We start from the raw sequence: 20928 nt of genomic DNA, 5'->3' as shown, positions 1-20928 counted from the left end.
CATCCCCTCCTGTGCTTGCACCTTTGCTTAATTCCCTATGTGATATATATGAGCATCTAAATTGTTTTACAATATCTTCTGGCCATATTATTTCCCAGTTCTTATTTACATATAGTTTTTTGAGAAAGTTGCAGTGATCACTAAAGGTGGGAGGGTACTGATAATCAATATTTATATTCAAGGTAATGATTGACAAAATTAAAGCAACATATTAAGTTCACAGTATATACAATGCAAACCATTCATAACAGGCTATTAGTTGGTGCAGGCCTGCTCTGTGACTACAGAGTGTTATCATGAATAATGTTGCCACATCCCAGATCATATATTTATACACTACTCTATTGGATGTGGGGGTGGAGAGGGCTTGGTGTTGAAAGTTAGGGACAGGCACCTGTTAAATTTCTGTACTGTGTGTGGATAGCTGGCGAGTTGAAAGTCAGGAAAGACCAGCTGCTGAAGAATTTAAAGTTGGGAGGATCACTGAGAAAAGTCATGAGCATGTCATCAGTATGTGTGTACAAATCGAAAATCCTGTCTGAATGACCCAACAACATGGGTCATTTTTAATAGTCCTACATTTATCAAGACAAATTGCGTAATCTGTAAGTGGAGCTTATTATGAAATCCTAAGAATATAAAGAGTGACTATGCAATCGGATACTTCTAATTAGAGTGATACTCGCAGGAAGTCCTTCCCAGGAAATCTTTTTATTAAAGTTAATGTTAAGAAAATTATAGCTTACCTGCCTGCACTGTTCAGAGATGTGCCTCCACTAGGAGCACCAGGTCTCGGAATCACCCCGTAATCTCACCTTTGGTTTGATGAGACTTGTGATATTGTATCTTTCAGTTTGTTGTCTGGTTATCATTAATGTTTTCATTATTTGTATAATTCTGCTTTTAGTCTAAACCAATTCTGGTTGTAATCTGAAAGTGTTTTATTTTGTTGTAACATTAGAAAGTTCTATAGGCTAGCACACTGCTCTTTTGTCCCTTGATTCACATCCAGCCTGAACTGATGGAAGAGACAAATGATTTCAGCCCCAGACATCACTACAGTAATTCCTCAGAGCAGTATATTAAGCTCAACTTTCTTCAGCTGCTTCAACAATGACCTTCCCTCCTGCATAAGGTCAGAAATGCAGCTGTTCACCGACGATTGCACAGTGTTCAGCTCCATTTGCAGTTCCTCAGATAATGAAATAGCCCATGCTGGAGCCTGACAGGACCTGGACAACATCCAGGCTTGGGCCGATAAATTTCAAGTAATATTCATGCCATGCAAGTACCAGGCAATGACCATCTCCAACAACAGAGTTTAATCACTTCCTCTTGACATTGAATGACATTACATTGCCAAAGCCCCCACCATCAAAATCTTGGGGTCACCGTTGACGATTGACACAACTGGACAGCTACATTTATACTGTGGCTACCAGAGCAAACCATAAGAACATAAAAAATAGGAGCAGGAGTAGACCATACAGCCTGTCGAGCCTGTTCCGCCGTTGAATACAATCGTGGCTGATCTTTGGTTTCAACTCTACTTTGCTGCCCCTTCCCCATATCCCATGATTCCCAGAGAGCCCAAAAATCTGTTTATCTTAGCCTTAAATATATTCAACAATGGAACATTCACAACCCTCTGGGGTAGAGAATTCCAAATATTCATAACCCTTTGATTGAAGAAATTTTTCCTTATCTCAATCCGAAATGATCAGCCCCTTATCCTGATACTGTGACCCATGTTTTAGATTCCCCAGCGAGGGGAAACAATCTCTCATTGTCTACCCTGTCAGGACCTTTCAGAATCTTTTATGTTTCAATGAGATCACCTCTCATTCTTCTCCACTCCAAGAGAGTATAGACCCAATTTACTCAGTCTCTCATCACAAGACAACCCTCTCATCCCAGGAACCAATCTAGTGAACTTCTGCAGTATGGCCTCCAATGCAAATATATCCTTCCTTAAAATAGAGACCAAAACTGTGCACACTACTTCAGGTATGGTCTCCACAAAGCCCTGTACAATTGTAACAAGACTTGCTTATTCATGTGCTCTAATTCTATTATAATAAAGTCCAATAGCCATTTGCCTTCCTAATTGCTTGCTGAACCTGCATGCTCATTTTCTGTTTTCCTTATATGAATATACCTAGGTCCTTCTGAACACCAACATTTACAAGTTTCACACTTTTTAAAAAATTCAGCTTTCTATTCTTACTACCAAAGTGAATAACCTCACACTTCCCCACATTATACTGCATCTGTCACCTTGTTGCCCACTCAGTTAGCCTCTTTGTGACCTCCTCACAACTTACATTCCCACCTAGCTTTGCACCATCATCAAACTTAGTGTCACAAGCGCAAGAAGTGTGATGATACAAAAATTATGGACAAAATCTGAAGAGTTATAAAAACTGATTTTGTCTTTTAAAAAATGGACGTTTATTTCAAAAAGTGAACAATGTTTCAAAATGGCTGCTGAAGAGAAAAGGGCTTGGCCTTTGTATATTCAAACTGTCTGACAGGGACATAGGAAAATCTTGAAAGAGGTGTCAATTGCACCCATCTTACACGCAGCCTAGAATATTTCAGAATTGAATGGGTGGTTCTCCTGAAACAAAGAGGGCCAAATTTTATAGCCCCCGATGTCGGGAGTCGTAGTGGTGGTGGGGCTGGAAAATGCCTCCATCAGAGGCCTGCCATGGGCCTCAACCCAGGAAGGCCCAACTTGATATTGCCAGCGGCAGCGAGGCCTTGTGGCGGGCTTCCCCCTCCCCCAACTCTCGCCAGCCGCTCGCCGATGGAAGCCAGATTATGTTAAATAATTTGAAAGAAGGAATCAATTACCTACCCAATCCCGCTGTCCGTTCTGGTGCGATATTGGTGGCACTGGCCAGCACTCTTGCGCCTTCAGATCTCCGTCCAGGAATCCGAGGCTGGACACTGGTGGGGAGAGTGGGGGGGGGAGCAGGTACATTTTTCAGTGCGGGAGAGGGGGAAGTGGCGTCAGAGTCCTTTAATTGGTGTAGGGGATGGTGGGAAGGGGTAAAGTTTAAAGTTTCTGAACTTTGCAGGGAGGAAGGTCAGGTGCACAAGGTAAGTCTTTTGGAGGGGTGGGAAGAGGGCAGGTAATTATTTCCATGGTTATTGGGGCTGTGGGAGAGGGTCAGGATAAATTTATATAATTTTTTAATTTTACTGCAGCTTTAAAAATTTAAATTAAATGGAAGGGTTCGAAGCCCTTTAAAAATGGTGTCAGCGTCTGCGCAAAGGCTGCCATTGCCGGGGGACGGACAGCCCGTCGCTCCACATCATCGGAGTGAGCGGTCCACCCCGGCCATTTAAATGCACCGCCGAGCTGAATATTGCGGCGGCTCCGCGACATGCAGTCCACGCGGGCGGACCACCATTGTTTAATCGGCAATGGCAATGTAAAATGCAGTCCAAAGAAAGTGTGAAGTAGCCACATATTGGGCTGTTGTGGAATCACCATGGGGAAGTCACCAAAGTGTCTCCTACCAGGAGACAAGATGAAACACAGCTTTACCTTTAAAAAGCAGCCTAGAGAGGGTCAGCTAAAAAGCAGCATCGAAGAAGCTTGTCTCCAGCAAACCGAAGGCACACACCCTGCTGTAAAATCCTACATCTACACTATACAGCAGCGAACTAGAAATGATCCACTGACTTCAACTGAATTTTCAACCAAGAGAGAAATCTACAATCATCTTAGGCCTGCAACCAACAAGACTTTGATTTCTAAGAGAATTCAGCAGGTTTACCATGATCTTCCCTGAAATCTACTGCCCACTTATAATCGCTTACCCCTTTTTTCTCATTACAGAAAGGATGTAATTGCACTAGAGAGGGTACGGAGAAGATTTACGAAGATGTTCCCGGGACTGGAAATTGCAGCTATGAGGAAAGATTGGGGTTGTTCCCTTTGGAACAGGGAAGGCTGAGGGGAAATATTATTGAAATATACAACATTTTGAGGGGCCTGGATAGAGTGGAGGTGAAGGCTCATTTACCCTAGCAGTGAGTCAGTGACTAGGGGACATAGATTTAATGTGATTGGTAGAGAAATTAGAGGGGAGATGAGGAAAAGTTTTTTTCACCCAGAGGATGGTGGGGGCCTGGAACTCACTGCCTGCAAGGGTAGTTGAGGCAGAAACCCTCAACTCATTCAAAAGAAGTCTGGATATGTCCCTCAAGTGTCATAATCTGCAGGGCTATGGACCAAATGCTGGAAGGTGGGATTAGAATGGGTGGAACATTTTTCAGCTGGCGCAGACTTTTTATGATTCCTCTCTGTCTGTCTCTTGTGCGTGTGCGCGCGTGAGCAAATGCTTGAGTGGATGCGGCTGCGACAATTTCTGGATAAGACATATTGATCAATAAATAATTGATTTTCTGTTTTAAACATACAAGATGACCTCTCACTGTCGTTTATTTGACAACTAAAACACCCAGGGGTTAAACCCTAATAACAAAACACATTTGCTTTGGTCAGGTGGCGTTGAACAGTGGGAACCATCCAAACCTCTCCATGTGGCCGTAACCGTTAGATTCATTACTCTCGGTCTGTTCATCTAAGTCATTAATATAGATTGTAAATAGCTGAGGCCCCAGCACTGATCCTTGTGGCACTCCTGAAATATAGCCTGCCAACTTTAAAATGTCCTATTTATCCTTAATGTCTGCTTCCAGAGGCTGGGTATTCTATAGAAAATGGCACACATCCAGACTCCCCAAAGAATGTCCACCACCTACAAGGCACAGGTCTCCACTTGACTGGATCAGTGAAGCTACAACAACACTCAAAAAGCTCAGCACCATCCAGAACAAAAAAGCTTGATTAGCACTTTATCCACTAGCCTAAACATTCACCATCCCCTTCACTACCAGTGTATTGTGACTGCAGTGTGTTCTAACTCAGCATGGCTCATGGCTTCTTCGACAGTGGCTCCCAAACTCTCATCGGGTGCAAGGGAAAGTTGGACTAATACCACATAGAACTTCCACTCCCAACGTAAGAACGGCTAGGACACTGGACACAAATTAACTTTCAAGATTTATTGAACATATATGTGATTACCAGCAAACAAATATGTTGTGCTCATAAGCAGAATATCCATCAGTGACCAAAATTGTCACCAATTTAGGTTGACAGACGTACTCCCTATCCCTCATCCCCCATGAAGATGTATTGCATTCTACATTTATACCTCTATCATAACACATCTACTTTTGCTCATAAGATGTGATGTAACATTAGCACCATATGCTATCCCTTTGTCTGAAAACTGACTCAAGTCAGATTTGTTTAGCTCTGCAATATATCACTTGTCTTGGCGCAAAACATTAAACATAGGCCTATCTCTTACTTCTTACTCAAGGTTACTACATGTTGTGTTTCTTGTACCTCTCAGTACTTTTCCATTATACTTAGACTAGTCTGTTTGATGATAACCATCATCCCCCCTTAACTATTTTAACATACACTCCTAAAGTCATGTGATATAAGTTTTTATCTAAGATTCTATTGTTAAAACCCAGTTTTACAGAAATACAGTTCATTCATAATCTCTACACCAACTGAATTATCTTTTTCAAGCTGCCTGTTCTGCAGAGGTTTCTCTAGCACATGGTGTACGCTCGTTCTCGCTCTCTCTCTCACTCTCTCGTAGCTCCCTATACTAGTTAGCCCATATCACTGTTATCTATAATAAAAACAAGAAATGCTGGAAATACTCAGCAGGTCTGGCAGCATCTGTGGAGAGAGAAGTAGAGTTAACGTTTCAGGTCAGTGACCCTTCTTCAGAACTGGGATTATTATCGCGATTATTATCGCTGTTATCTATACCAAGCTGTTAGCCTTTTTTTTTAATTTATTCATGGGGACCAGCATCTGTTGCCCATCCCTAATTGCTCTTGAGATGGTGGTGGTGAACCACTTTCTTGAACTGCTGTAGTTCATGTGGTGTAAGTACACCCACAGTGCTGTTAGGAAGGAAGTTCCAGGTTTTTGACCCAGTGACAGTGAAAGATTGGCGATATACTTCCAAATCAGGATGGTGTGTGGCTTGGAGGGGAGCTTGCAGGTGGTGGTGTTCCCATTCGTCTGCTGCTGTTGTCCTTTTGGGTGCTAGAAGTCACGGATTTGGAAGGTGCTGTCGAAGGAGCCTTGGCAAGTTGCTGCAGTCACCTCTGGAATTCAGCTGTTTTGTCCATGTTTGGACCAAGGCTGTAATGAGGTCTGGAGCCGAGTGGCCCTGACAGAACCCAAACTAAGCTTTGGTGAGCAGGTTGTTGCTGGTTTAGTGCTGCTTGATAGCACTGATAATGACATCTTTCATCACTCTGCTGATCATTGAGAGTAGACTGATGGGGCAACAATTGACTGGATTGAATTTGTTCTGCTTTTTGTGGACAGGACGTACCTGGGAAATTTTCCACATTGTCAGGTAGATGCTGGTGTTGCAGGTTGAACCAGCTTGGCTAGGGGCACGGCCAGTTCGGCAGCACAAGACATTACTACTCCAACTGGGATGTTATCAGGGTCCATAGCCTTTGCTGTATCCAGTGACTTCAGCTGTTTCTTGATATGACATGGAGTGAATCGAATTGGCTAAAGACTAGCACATGTGATACCGGGGAATCTCAGGAGGAGACAGAGCTTGATCATCCACTTGGCACATCTGGCTGAAGATGGCTGTAAATGCTTTAGCCTTGTGTGATGAAACCACACCTGCCAAATGGAAACATATCAATTTCGTCATATGGTACACTATTTGAACATTTACTGGACATTGAACATAATTTGTTTAAAAAGACCACAAAGCTGAATGGCTGAAAACATGGCTGCACATCTGCATTCTGAAAGACAGTTGCATAGAGAGAGAATGGGAGTACTCCCTGATTTAATTAGCCAGATGTGTTTTGTCAATAGTGATGATCAAAAGACATTGAGAGTCATTGTCTGTGTAAGAGCCAGCACTCCACCCCCCACTGAGTGTGTCTAGTAAGCTTTGAAGATTCAACAACCCTCGCTGGTGATGCTGTTTCAAACAAAGAGCTGGTCACATGACTAACCTGCTTGTCAACCTGGGAAATTATTGAATTGTACCTCACAGAAAGGTTTGGGGCAGACTGCAATTGAACTTAAAAAAAAAAGCACCCCTCTCTCTCTGTCTGTCTCTCCAGCAAAGTTCCAGGGACCCACAGCAGCTTTAGAGGACTGCTTCAGCCTTCTGGTACCAGCAAAACAAGTTTGAGTTGGGCCCCAACAAGAACTGCAAGACTTAACTCCAATCAAGGTCTTTACATGCAAACCAAAGAGAGTAACTGAATTCCATTTACTACTCCAAACTCCCCCCTTTAGTCTTTCTCCCCCTCTGTATCTATTTGTGTGTGTGTGTATCACGTATACATGCTAGCGTCGCATGTTTTTTTGTAACTTTAACTGAGTTAGAATGTTACGGTTAATAAACTTACACCTTCTTGTTTAAACCTGAGAAAGCCTGTCTGATTGGTTCATTTACAATTATGATTAGAAAGTAGTGAACAAGGACTCACTGAGGTGAAGCTAAAAACACTGTGTTTTAAAAAACGTTAAACCCTGTTACGGCCAAACCAGGAAAGGGGCGAGAGGGGAGCCTGAGACTCCGTCCTCACCCGGTCGTAACACTTATCTTTTGCACTGACGTTTTGGACTCACCCATCATTGAGGTTGGGTATGTTTGTTGAGCTTCCTCCTCCTGTTAGTTGTTTACTTGTCCACCACCATTCATGACTGAATGTGGCAGGACTGTGGAGCTGTGATCTGATTCATTGATTTTGTGATCGCTTTGCTCTATCACATGTTGCTTCCGCTGTTTAGCTTGCACGCAGTCCTGTGTTGTAGCTTCACCAGGATGGCACGTCACCTTTTGGGTGTGCCTGATGCTGCTCCTAACATACTCTCCTGCATGCCTCATTAAACCATTGATCCCCTGGCTTGATGGTAATGGTAGAGTGATGAACATGCCAGGCCATGAGGTTACAGATTGTGGTTGAACACAATTCTGCTGCTGCTGAAGGCCCACAATGCCTCATGAAGTCCAGTTTTGTGCTGCTAGATCTATTCTGAATCTATCCCATTTAGCAAGTTGGTAGTGCTACACAATACAATGGAAAGTGTCCTCAGTGTGAAGACAGGACTTAGTCTCCACAAGAACTATGCGGTGGTCACTCCTACCAATACTGTGTTGTAGGCAGATGCATCTGCGACAGGTAGATAGGTGAGGGCAAGATCAAGTAGGTTTTTCCCCCTTGTTGGTTCTTCCGCCACCTGCCGCAGGCCCAGTCTGGCAGCTATGTCCGGACTTGGCCAGCTTGGTCAGTAGTGGTTCTATCGTGCTGGAAATTGAAGTTCCCCTTCCCAGAGTACATTCTGTGCCCTTGCTACCCTCAGTGCTTCTTCCAAGTAGTGTTCAATGTAGAGAAGTACTGATTCATCAGCTGAAGTGGGGTGGTAATGAGCAGGAGATTTCCTTGTCCGTGTTTGACTTCATGGGGTCCAGACCCCATGTTGAGGACTCCCAGGGCCACTCCTTCCTGACCATATAGTACTGTGCCACCACCTCTGGTGGGTCTGTCCTGCCGGTGGGACAGGACATACCCAGGAATGGTGATGGAGGAGTCTGAGATATTGGCTGTAAGGTATGATTCGGTAAGTAGGACTCTGTCAGCCTGTTGCTTGACTGGTCTGTGGGACAACTCTCCCAATTTTGGCACAAGTCCCCAGATGTTAGTGAGGAGGACTTTGCACGGTTGGCAGAGCATGCTTTTTTTCATTTCCGGTGCCTGGGTCAGTGCTGGGTGGTCCGTCCAGTTCTATTCTTCGACTTTTCTGCAGTGGTTTGATAAAACTGAGTGGCTTGCTAGGCCATTCTGGAGTCACATGTAGGCCAGACCAGGTAAGGATGGCAAATCTTCATTCAGAATGCTGGAAATTGCAAGGTAAACGCATAGGACTTGTTGGGATACGCAAAGCTTATGCAGAGGAAAAGACTGTGACTGGGAGTATAGCAGATCAGGCTATAGCTTTAATGACAGCTGTGAAATCAGATACTAAAACTAAAAGGAGTGTAGAGTTAAGAATAAAATACCCAAGAGTTTTAATGAATTTTTGTCAAAGGGGAGAGTAACTCCATATCTTGTAAGTGAGGCAGGAAAACCTATCATTATACTCAGGGACACAGGAGCAACCCGAACACTTGCTGGGGAAAGATATGAGTTTTCCACCAGAGAGCGTCTTGAAGGCTAAAGTTATAGTTAACAGAATTGGCGTGGAGTATATACCCGTACCTTTGTATAAAGTATGCCTAGAGAGTGACTTAATATCTGTGATAGTTACTGTAGATGTTGTCCACAGTTTATCAGTAAAGGGAACTGATCTACTCCTAGGAAATGATTTGGCAGGATCAAAAGTATCAGTTTCTCCTATAATTACAGAGGAACCAAGTGAAATTACCGTGGAATCTCCCTGCTCAGCATAGTGGGGAAAGTCTTTGCTCGAGTCGCTCTGAACAGGCTCCAGAAGCTGGCCGAGCGCGTCTACCCTGAGGCACAGTGTGGCTTTCGTGCAGAGAGATCGACTATTGACATGCTGTTCTCCCTTCGTCAGATACAGGAGAAATGCCGCGAACAACAGATGCCCCTCTACATTGCTTTCATTGATCTCACCAAAGCCTTTGACCTCGTCAGCAGACGTGGTCTCTTCAGACTACTAGAAAAGATCGGATGTCCACCAAAGCTACTAAGTATCATCACCTCATTCCATGACAATATGAAAGGCACAATTCAACATGGTGGCTCCTCATCAGAGCCCTTTCCTATCCTGAGTGGTGTGAAACAGGGCTGTGTTCTCGCACCCACACTTTTTGGGATTTTCTTCTCCCTGCTGCTTTCACATGCGTTCAAATCCTCTGAAGAAGGAATTTTCCTCCACACAAGATCAGGGGGCAGGTTGTTCAACCTTGCCCGTCTAAGAGCGAAGTCCAAAGTACGGAAAGTCCTCATCAGAGAACTCCTCTTTGCTGACGATGCTGCTTTAACATCTCACACTGAAGAATGCCTGCAGAGTCTCATCGACAGGTTTGCGTCTGCCTGCAATGAATTTGGCCTAACCATCAGCCTCAAGAAAACGAACATCATGGGGCAGGATGTCAGAAATGCTCCATCCATCAATATTGGCGACCACGCTCTGGAAGTGGTTCAAGAGTTCACCTACCTAGGCTCAACTATCACCAGTAACCTGTCTCTAGATGCAGAAATCAACAAGCGCATGGGTAAGGCTTCCACTGCTATGTCCAGACTGGCCAAGAGAGTGTGGGAAAATGGCGCACTGACACGGAACACAAAAGTCCGAGTGTATCAGGCCTGTGTCCTCAGTACCTTGCTCTACGGCAGCGAGGCCTGGACAACGTATGCCAGCCAAGAGCGACGTCTCAATTCATTCCATCTTCGCTGCCTTCGGAGAATACTTGGCATCAGGTGGCAGGACTATATCTCCAACACAGAAGTCCTTGAAGCGGCCAACATCCCCAGCTTATACACACTACTGAGTCAGCGGCGCTTGAGATGGCTTGGCCATGTGAGCCGCATGGAAGATGGCAGGATCCCCAAAGACACATTGTACAGCGAGCTCGCCACTGGTATCAGACCCACCGGCCGTCCATGTCTCCGTTATAAAGACGTCTGCAAACGCGACATGAAATCGTGTGACATTGATCACAAGTCGTGGGAGTCAGTTGCCAGCATTCGCCAGAGCTGGCGGGCAGCCATAAAGACAGGGCTAAATTGTGGCGAGTCGAAGAGACTTAGTAGTTGGCAGGAAAAAAGACAGAGGCGCAAGGGGAGAGCCAACTGTGCAACAGCCCCAACAAACAAATTTCTCTGCAGCACCTGTGGAAGAGCCTGTCACTCTAGAATTGGCCTTTATAGCCACTCCAGGCGCTGCTTCACAAACCACTGACCACCTCCAGGCGCGTATCCATTGTCTCTCGAGATAAGGAGGCCCAAAAGAAAGTGAAATTAAGGAAACAGAGCAATTACAGGAACAAGTTCCGAGAATATTTCCTGCGTGTGTAGTTACCTGAGCAATGGTTAAATAGGATCCATTATCGGAGATAAAAGGGGCACCACAAATAGATAGCCAAGTATCTGAAACCTTATTTGGAGATTTAGATAATCCAAATTATCCGTCTGTCCAGAGTTTGCAAGTTCTCCCTGTGACCGCGTGGGTTTCCTCCAGGTGCTCTGGTTTCCTTCCACATGCCAAAGACTTGCGAGTTGATAGGTAAATTGGCCATTGTAAAAAGTTGCCCCTAGTGTAGGTAGGTGGTAGGAGAATTGAGGGAAGGTGGGGATGTGAGAGGGAAAATGGGATTAATGTAGGATTGGTATAAATGGGTGGTTAATGGTCGGCGCGGACTCGTTGGGCCAAAGGGCCTATTTCGGTGCTGGATCTTTCTATGACTCTATTGAGATGTTTAACAGATCGTTTATCATTGCAGCACAGCAAGCTGATCCAGAGATATACCGAATAGCACAGACGGCTCTGTCAGAAGCTGAGGCGAAGGGAGTTCCGGAAAGCTATTATATGGCAAACAGGGTTTTGAGGAGGAAATGGAGACCGCCTCATGACAACATAGTGGTACCACCAAAAATTGACAAAGATTATTAGGGTTAGCACACGACATTCCTTTTGCAGGATATAGGGAACTTCAGGAGACCAAATCATGGATAAACCAACATTATTGCTGGCCAGGTCTTACAAAGGATGTGAGACAATTTTGTAGAACATGCCATAACTGTCAAATGATGGGAAAACCACAACCTAACATAAAACCAGGGGATGAAGTATTAGTGTTGTTACCATTACAGAGAGAACCATTAAAAGCATGGTTCAGTCACCCATATAGAGTGATCAAAAGAGTGGGTAAGGTAGATTACTTGATTGATACCCCTGATTGCCGGAAGAAGAAATGGTTGTGCCACATTAATACGCTCAAACAATATTACCACAGGGTGAAGGATAAGCCAGTACAGCCATGTCAGGTAATTGGGACTGTTGAGAAGGAAAAGGATAGTGAGGATGAGGCAGAAGCAGGCCTAGGAAATTCTCAGTTGAATGTCCAACTATCCAGTTAGCGAATACAGAATGGCTTGGAAAATAAAAAAATAAGCTTTTACACTTAGAGGCAAAACAGCGTGAAGTCCTAACTAGGGTTTTCACAACGTTTCAAAAAGTTTGTAGAGATAAACCAGGATGTACAACTGTAGCCACATGATGTGGGTATGGGGGAACCATTCCTTTAAAACAACATCCTTACCGAATAGGTCCAGACAGACTGGCCCAAGTGGAAGCAGAGATATAATGCATGCTGAAGGGCAGCTTAGTTGAACCTAGTCAGGACAACTGGAATTCGCAGATGGTCTTGATGTCTAAACCTGGTGGTCGGCTCAAACTTGTATAGACTCTAGAAAAGTCACTGTGGTAAGGAAGGCAGACTCCTACCCAAATTCTCATTTAAAGGACTGTATGGACAGAATGGGCAACACCATGTGTCTTAAAGGGACAGATGTGTTGGAGGGATACTGTCAAATTCCTTTGACACCCCAGGGTAAGACAAAATCAGCTTCTGTTACACCGGACAGGGTTTTCCAGTGTCAAGTGATGCCACATAGGTTAAGGGGTACTCGAGAAAATTCTCAGAGAATAGTGAACCCAGTAGTGGTCAGTGTTCCTAGCTTTCCAGTTTACCTGGCCGAGGTGATGGATAAGGGACTTGGAAGGAAAACACGAAACAACTGGAAGACTATGCTTGGAAATTTGAAATGGGTTAATTGGGACAACCTTTTTGAAAAGTTAAAGCCGCAAATGTTCTGATGGAACTTGTTGCTGTAATCTTACCATTTTAGAAGATTGTATATCTAAATGCGGGAATAAAATGTGTTAGCATTTTTTTCAATTTGTATTTTTTGCACATTGTAATGAAACGCATTTCAGGAATGGCATTTCATTCCGCCAGGGATGGAGGTATTATGATCCTGTAGTTTTTTTGGGGGGAAGTATGCAGTGTACCTTTAAGACTGTAACAAGATCAATACTGTTTTAAGGCAGCAAGCTCCAGAGACTGACTCGAAGAATGCATTCTCATTGCCATAGGATACACCCACTCAGAGACTGAGGATCGAGAGATACATTGTTGCCGATTGTCATTTGAAACTGGCTGAAAAACTGGCTTTTGAGACACAGTTATCAGATACGCAGACTGTCTGCCATCATATACTGAAGGAAAAGAGCGCTCTCTCTTGGTTTATTTAAATTCTATTTATCATACTGTCAGAATTCTGATGTCAAGCCAGATTGATTTCTTGAAAGATAATAACCAAATTCCTTTAACTACTGAACTGTAATTGCTGAAATTCATTGCTGGAAAAGAAGAGCCTCAATTCAACTGCTGAATTAGACTACGGACTATTCTAGTGTTGAAGAACTTTTTTTCCCCATCGGACAGCTGTGAGGACTCCCAAGCAACCTTGGACTGATCCACATTGGAAGATTTCACTTCGGCAGGAACATAAATATGCAAGGACACTGTTTTTTTCTATTTTAAATGTTGTTTATATCTTAGTAGTGTTTAAGAATTTCATTTTTTCTGATTAAACAGTTAATTTGTTGATCTAAAGGCACCTGGTTTGGTTAGCTTCATTCGGGGGTTAATAGATGGTATAATTTGGTTGGGTTTTTCTTTAATTTGGAAAGTTTAAAATGATATGTTCGACGATATGTGGCGAGACGATACTGAATCAACAGTACGTTTCTCCCAAAACAATCAGAACCGTCTATTTTGATTGGGAGCTTTGACTTGAGCTGTCGGTGGTAACAGTATATCATCATTCCTTTGTTGTCACTGAGTCAGAAATCCTGGAACTTCCCACCTAACAGCTTTCACCACAAGGACTGTGGTGGTTCAGGAAGAAAGCCCACTACCAACTTTACAAAAGCAATTAGGGATGGAAAATAAATGCTGTCCTTGCCATTGATACCCACATTTTGAAAATTAATTAAAATTAATAGTCCACTTTCTCACTTGGCTGAAAGGATCCTGCATGAAATAATTTGAGTACTTTTAATCTAGATCCTAGTGTGGCTGGACCCACAGAATAAAATTGCCAAGTCCACCATTAACTTACAATCCTACTTGGTATAAAAATTGGAATATTTACACTTCTGAATACTTTAGTTTGATGGTTATCATATTCTACCTTCCTGTGATCAATGTTATCATCTTCTGTAGTTATGACATAATATTTTTAATTTCTGTAATTTTAGGGTAACTTTTAAGTCACTGTGACAAAAAATTATAAATGGCAGCAAATAAGTAAAAAGGTAACATTTTAATTTGTGGATTCAGGTAATCTTTGGATCCTTTGAGTCCTGCCGACAAGAAAGTTAATTTTAGTAGCATTTAGCCTTTTTTGCTGTAGATGAGTTATCTTGCTAGACTTTAGGGCTGGGTTGATTTCTGTAATTGATTTGACACTGAATTAATCCCCTTTAACCTCCTTCTGAGTCCCTGTTAATGTCTCAATCCTTAACTCTCATTGATTCAGGAGATATGCTGTTGTTTAAAAAACTAATGGGTCTATGTGCCTTTAAGACTGAGAGCAGTTTTTATATTCTCTGGGAACAGTGTGTGCGAGCTGCAAGCCTGTTTCCTAGGCAACAGCAAGAGAGAGAGGTCACATGCGGCATTGTATCAGTTTGACTGTGTGTAAAGACTGGCTAGAACCAGTTTAATCTGGCAGACCAGTGAAGTGTGCTCTCCTTGAAGGACGGAATTATCTCTCTCTCAGCAGAAAATCTACATTGGCCTACAGGCTGTATTTTACCTAAAGACCCCTGGAAAGGAATTTTTGCATTATTGAAGGTAGCAAATTCCTTTTTACTTCCAGTCTCTAAGAAGTCTCTGCCTCAGGAGTGACTTTCTGTTGCCTTTCGTGTTTTTGGTAGTTCTGGAATTCTCAGTAAAATATCTACTGATAGACTGCTAATTCAAAAATCTAAATAGACCTGTTGTTATACTCCTAGTTGAAAGATCTGTGCGATACCTACTGCAGCTGAAGTGCAGTGAATGCCTATCCATTACAGACTGTTCATCAAACTCGCCTGGAGACTTTGACTGGCATCTGATTATTCGACTCAGGGACACCTCACTGATCCGGGAACGTAACCCACCAAGACTTACAACCCAGTTGCTTTATTATTCCTGAAAAACAGCTCTAATTTAAAAGATAGTTTTAGAACCGGTTAACCATTGGTTTTTGAATGTATGTGTGTGTGCATGAGGGTTAGGAGGAATAAGAAGCTATAAAGCCTTTTCAGCCATAGATTTGTCTCAATATTGTTTAAGATTTAGTTTATTAATGAACAATTAATTTGCTGTTTAAGGAAACATGGGGGTTAATAAAGTGTTTAGTTTGGCTAATTTCTGGTAGGTGAGAAACCTTAATAATATGCTGTGACCTGTGGAGTATTGGGACTGAATTGACAGTGCATTGCTCCTGCCTCGGTCATATCTTAATGGTAAATTGAATGATACAATGGCTGGATTTAGCGATCAGCGGTGAAGGACTGGCACTAGCTATTCATTACACTTCCACTTGCTTATACTGGAGCTTGCAGTTATTATAAATCAAAAACAGGGGATATGGGACTTGTGTGAACAGGGCAAGCAATGGTGTAAATCCTCAACCAATCAGATTAAAGAATCCTTACTGAGACGCACAGAGTGTAAACCAAGTAGTGTTAGAATATTTAATTTATTGCCAAATTATGTACAGAAAATGAAAAATGGAATTAAGAGAAAGAGATAGATAAGAGGCTGAAAGAAAAAATGGGAAAAAACTTCAATTTTAAAAAAATCTTCAATAATAATTAAAATCTTAAGGAATGAGACTCCATACTTACAAAAGTTAATTGTCAGTGCCAGACTGGTTGTTTGGCAGTAATTAAGACTTATCACCCTGTTAAAAATTCACTTATACTTGAATGGATAAGCCCTAAATTTTTCTGTTACATTTAGTGGATATCTATCATTTAAGTACTTCAAATCATACCCTTCCATGTATTTGAATGCAGTCTCTTGGCAAAGTACTGGTATAGTGCAGCTTCTGGAGGAGCAGGGCATCTCAGACAGAAACTTACTGATTTCTGCCTTTAACTACACATGTGTTTTTGCTGTAAGTTGCTGTCTGATTTACTCCTTCATAATGGTGACCCTGATGGCCCCACTCTTACTTCTACCACAAAATTTAGGCCATTGTTTCCTAATGATGGGAGTGATTTACCATATAGTGCACAAAGTATTCTACTGCTAAGGTACATACAGTGCACTTGGCATATCTCTTTAAGGCCACAGAGGCTAAATGCTGTAAATCCTGAGGTCAGTTAAGGAATTATTGCTAGACGGATGCTTGAAGGTTGAGAACAGTTCGTAAATTTCTAGCTCTAGGTCAGCAGAAACCAGCATGAAATGACTGCCTTCTATTTGTTATACTCCAATGCTAATAAAATATGGTAGACATATATTGAATTCAAGAATTATAGGTAGATATCATTGAGCTGTTTTTTTTACATTTTATTGTGTGATTGAAAGGTTAAAAATAATGGCCAGCCAGGCACACAGAATTCTTTGGAGCTGTTAAGCTACTAATGCAGAGCTCAAGTGGTGCTAAGATATTAAACAAGCTAATTAAATTCCAACCTCGTTACTCAACCATCTATAATTCTTTACATTAGCAACTTAAAATGAACTATGCAATGCATATAAGATACTATTCGCAAAAAGCTTTAAAAAAGTATATTGCACAATTTGAACATTTTGGCAGTAAGATATTAATTCAGCATAGAAACTCCTATAAATATGGTTTACTCAAATTAAGTTTGCTTTTTATGTATCATTACAGTTTAATTTTACAACATGTCAAATCAAGAATGCACACAGATGTTAGCTGGCTTTGGCAAAGGCTGCAGCACCAATACGATTCTCACTGACCAAGCCAAAGATATGACTGTGCTCAGGGACCAACCTTACAGGACAAATGTTGCAAAGGAATTAGACCCTGTGAGCCATCTTGGTGCCAGACCTATGCATAAAAGTACACTGATACTGGAAAAAAGACCTGCTGTAACAGATTATACAAGCTCCTATAACCAAGTAAGCTCCCTGAAAGTCATTTTATGAATTTATAGAAGTAAAGTTTGGTTGCAGTTAAGTCTACAATAAAGGAAGCATTGAATGTTCTTAGTTAGAACTGTTTCTGCCTTAAAACACATTTTCTTTTCAATTCAAGTCAGTTTTTTTCAATTCTCTTTCTTTCCCTTTCTTCCCCTTCCAATTTTCTCTTCACAGCCCACAGGAGTCAGAATTGTTAATGAGGAGTATTTTTCAACCCATGAGATTGCAACATTGATTATTTTTACAGGACCATTCTCTTTCCATAAGTGAACATTCAAAAATGTGCTCACTATTTAAATTTTAGCCCCTATTTTTTCTTCAGCCAACACACTACAGAGAATCCTAGACCAAACATAAGCTTTTCCCTAGCAATCACACTGCCACCAATACATAGGGGACTAAAATTTATCTATTTATAGACCCTGAGAACAATCACCAAACATTTTTTTTAATGTTGGTGCTATTTTGACAAATCATGATGTCACTATTTTCTACATCACCTTATTCAGAGGTAAATGATTCTCAATTTTATGAAATTTCTATTAATGTGAAAGTGGTATATTTATTTATTTCTGTTTACATTACTATATAAAAGGAAAATACATACAGACCTGTTAGATATAATTTTTAATCCGTTGCTTCTCACTCATTTGGGTAAGGGGCCAGATTTCCCACTCTACACTGTAAACAGGCAAGCAGGGGTGGAAAATGGGGCAGAGGCTTTACTTATTTTAATGCCACTATTATTTCTGGCTGAAGGTGAAATTGCCCAGCCTAATTTTTCAGATGGCTGCATTCACATGCAGTGCTAAAGGCATGGTGAAGTAATCTGTCCAATTTTCTGCCATTTCTACTTCATTGGCATTCAATGGTTGTCGCATCCATATAAAACAAGCATCCAAGCTTCTTGGCACTGGGAAAAAGGTGAACGAAAATTTGAAGAGCTGAGCCCATTAACTTCAACCACCTTACTATCAACCTTTCTACCATTTGCTGTGGGACAGCCATTCTCAATGCTTCACACAGGATACCATGGCCGGAATTTTATGGTGGACGGATGGGAGCTGGACTCCGGCGTGAAAGTTGGTGTCAAACCCACTTCTGCCTGGGGATCCGTCCCATATTTTACGGATCCCCAGGCTTTAATTGTCCCGAGGCAGGACTTCCACCCACTTGAGGGAGGAGCTCCCGCCTCAGTGAGCTGTCGGCCAATCCGCGGACCAGCAGCTCTTAGTCCCTTCAGCGCCACCGGGAGCGGTGGCCACTGCTGGGACTGCAGCCAAGCTGATGCCATGGATTGAGGACGGAAGGTAAGTAGGGGCATGTCTCACCAGGGGGATCGGTCCTTCCCCGGCGAAGCTGGAGTGGTCCTTTGGCGGGAGGGGGGTGTCTTGGGTCCCGGGGGTGGGTTGGGAGGTGGGGGCGGCCCTCAATCGGACACACTGCCTGACTGCCATGCCCCACCCCAGCTATTGCTGGGCGGCTTTTCACGTCCCCAGCACACCCGCTTGCCATGGGTAAAATACCTGTGGAGGCGGGCGAGGGCCCTTAAGTGGCCTCGGGCAGGCGGGCCGTTTCCCACCCCCCCGCCTGACCACCGTAAACTTGTCCGGAGGCGGAATCGGGGCGGGTAGACCTTCCAGAGCCTGCTGCTCAATTTTATACCGTCCCCACGCCACCATCCGACCTGCTGGGGCGGCGTAAAATTCCAGCCAATAGGTTTTTATATTGGGCAATTCTTTCCTTCTTATGCTTTTTGGAAGAAGAGCAATGGAAGAAGGCCAGACAGGCAGGGCTGCAGAATAACAGAATGGCACCCACCCACATGCCCATGTCAACAGATCAGAGTATACAGACAGAGTCATTCCTATTTGCATTTGACTGAGGAACAGTGGGAGGGGAGGTTTAGATTTAGAAAGAAAGCTGTCACAATGTTATGCCACATGTTGCAGGCAAACCTGCAGCCCATATCCACTGTATTAATTGCACCTCCATTGGAAATTAGGTTCACCAACTGACCTTAATTCCTGTGCCACAGGTTAAGTCCTAGCTGTTTATGGGAATATCTGTAATGTAAATCAAATATCAATTCACAGATGTATCAAGCAAGTCATCGATGCATTGTTCTCTAGAGCTATCAACTTAATTTGTTTTTCCATGGATAACCAGCACCAACATTACAGAGTACTGCCATTTTACCAAGTAGCAGGATTCCACAAGGTCCAAAGAGTTATGGATGGCACCCACATGGCCATGTATGTTGACAAGAAAGGATGCCACTTATGGTTGTCAACCTTTCTGGGCATCTCCTGGAATAAAAATAATCTCCAGGACACTCTTGCGAGCAACCTAAATATTACTGAGGCATTTATATTTTCCATTTTGCTCCAGCCATACTCACAATGAATAGTAGGGACACAGCACCACCAAGATGCAATGCAGCGGTGCATGTGTACTCCACCCAATAAAAATACTGCGTTAGAGCTATTTATTGAAGTGCAGATGATTGTGGATATTGTCCCCAGCATTATTAAAGATTGCTGTGAGGACTAACATGTCGGGCAACCAATGCTGGGAATGTGGGTGCCGTTTGGTTTGAGGCAGGAGGTCATGCGATGGAACCTCCCATAATTCAGTCCATCCAGATCCAATGGTAACTCTAATATCATTGTCTTAATGGGAAGCTTGTTTATGACCAGCACCCCACAGTCCTGCAAGTGAATGCTCACTTCCTTGAAAGCTGCCCCATAATGCCTTCATTTTAATGAACTCTGTAGTGCCACTACTGTTTCGCAAGGCAAGTCTCTGCGTGACTCTTCAAAGATAAAGGTTAGTGTCTACAGTCTTAGCTGATGGCATTGGTGCAGGTATAACCCCAGGTGAACTGCACTAAAATGAGATCCAATTATTGACTAGAGTCATCATGGAATGCATGAAAGGCAAGCTGAAAGTACACTTCAGGTACTTGGATCAACCAGGGGAATCTTAAATATGGCATGGGGCCTTAAAGTTAGTCATGGTGTTCTGCATGATGCAGAACTTTACCCCTGTAAGAAGCAAGGGTGTCACCGAGAGGAACAGAACCCTGAAGACCAGAGGGTAACCTGCTTCAACTACAAGAAACATTTGTACCAATCTGATATGGGAGACTCTTGGCGTCCACAGCTGGCCACTGCAAGAACAGTATATCAAAAAATGCCATCATCTATAGACCCTTTTCTGTGTACATGAAGATATGCAGCTACTATTCTTGCTGCAGATTCATGGCAGAAGTAGACGTGGATGAGGAAGTTGTGCCTTAAGGCAGCTCAGCATTCCATGTCCCCCAGCCACTGCACTCAGTTGACCCATGCAGGCAGGTTCAGGTAGCCACTATAGTAGCAGAGCAGGAAATGGCCATCTTTTGATCTGTATCACCCAATGGTTTGTAGGCATGTTGAGAAAATAGCTAGACATGAAAATGGTGTTTGTGTCCTAACAAAATTACAGGATCCTCATTTTAATGTATTAGGCTTCTATCTGTCTGGGGTGGGAGCACTGGGCACATAAATCGAGGCCCACCAATAATCACAACAGATGAACATCCAGTGGTAAGTTAGTGGGTGAAATTTTATGCTCTCTGCACGGT

General features: G+C 42.9%; 1 protein-coding gene across 4 annotated transcripts in view; it reads left to right on the top strand.

The window, feature by feature from the left end:
* The window catches only part of LOC137383402 (uncharacterized), a 63152-nt gene that overhangs the window by 14763 nt on the left and 27461 nt on the right, over window positions 1-20928 (top strand). For all 4 annotated transcript variants that reach the window (XM_068056201.1, XM_068056200.1, XM_068056203.1 and 1 more), the window contains exon 2: window positions 17029-17279. In XM_068056201.1, the coding sequence (XP_067912302.1) occupies window positions 17043-17279 (237 nt within the window). In that variant the 5' untranslated portion in view covers window positions 17029-17042. The remainder of the gene's footprint in view (window positions 1-17028; window positions 17280-20928) is intronic.

The sequence above is a fragment of the Heterodontus francisci genome, chromosome 24 (genome assembly GCF_036365525.1).
Source record: "Heterodontus francisci isolate sHetFra1 chromosome 24, sHetFra1.hap1, whole genome shotgun sequence".
NCBI classification, from domain to species: Eukaryota; Metazoa; Chordata; class Chondrichthyes; order Heterodontiformes; family Heterodontidae; genus Heterodontus; species Heterodontus francisci.
The sequence above is the reverse complement of the archived record's forward strand: the minus strand, read 5'-3'. Positions and strand labels throughout refer to the sequence as shown.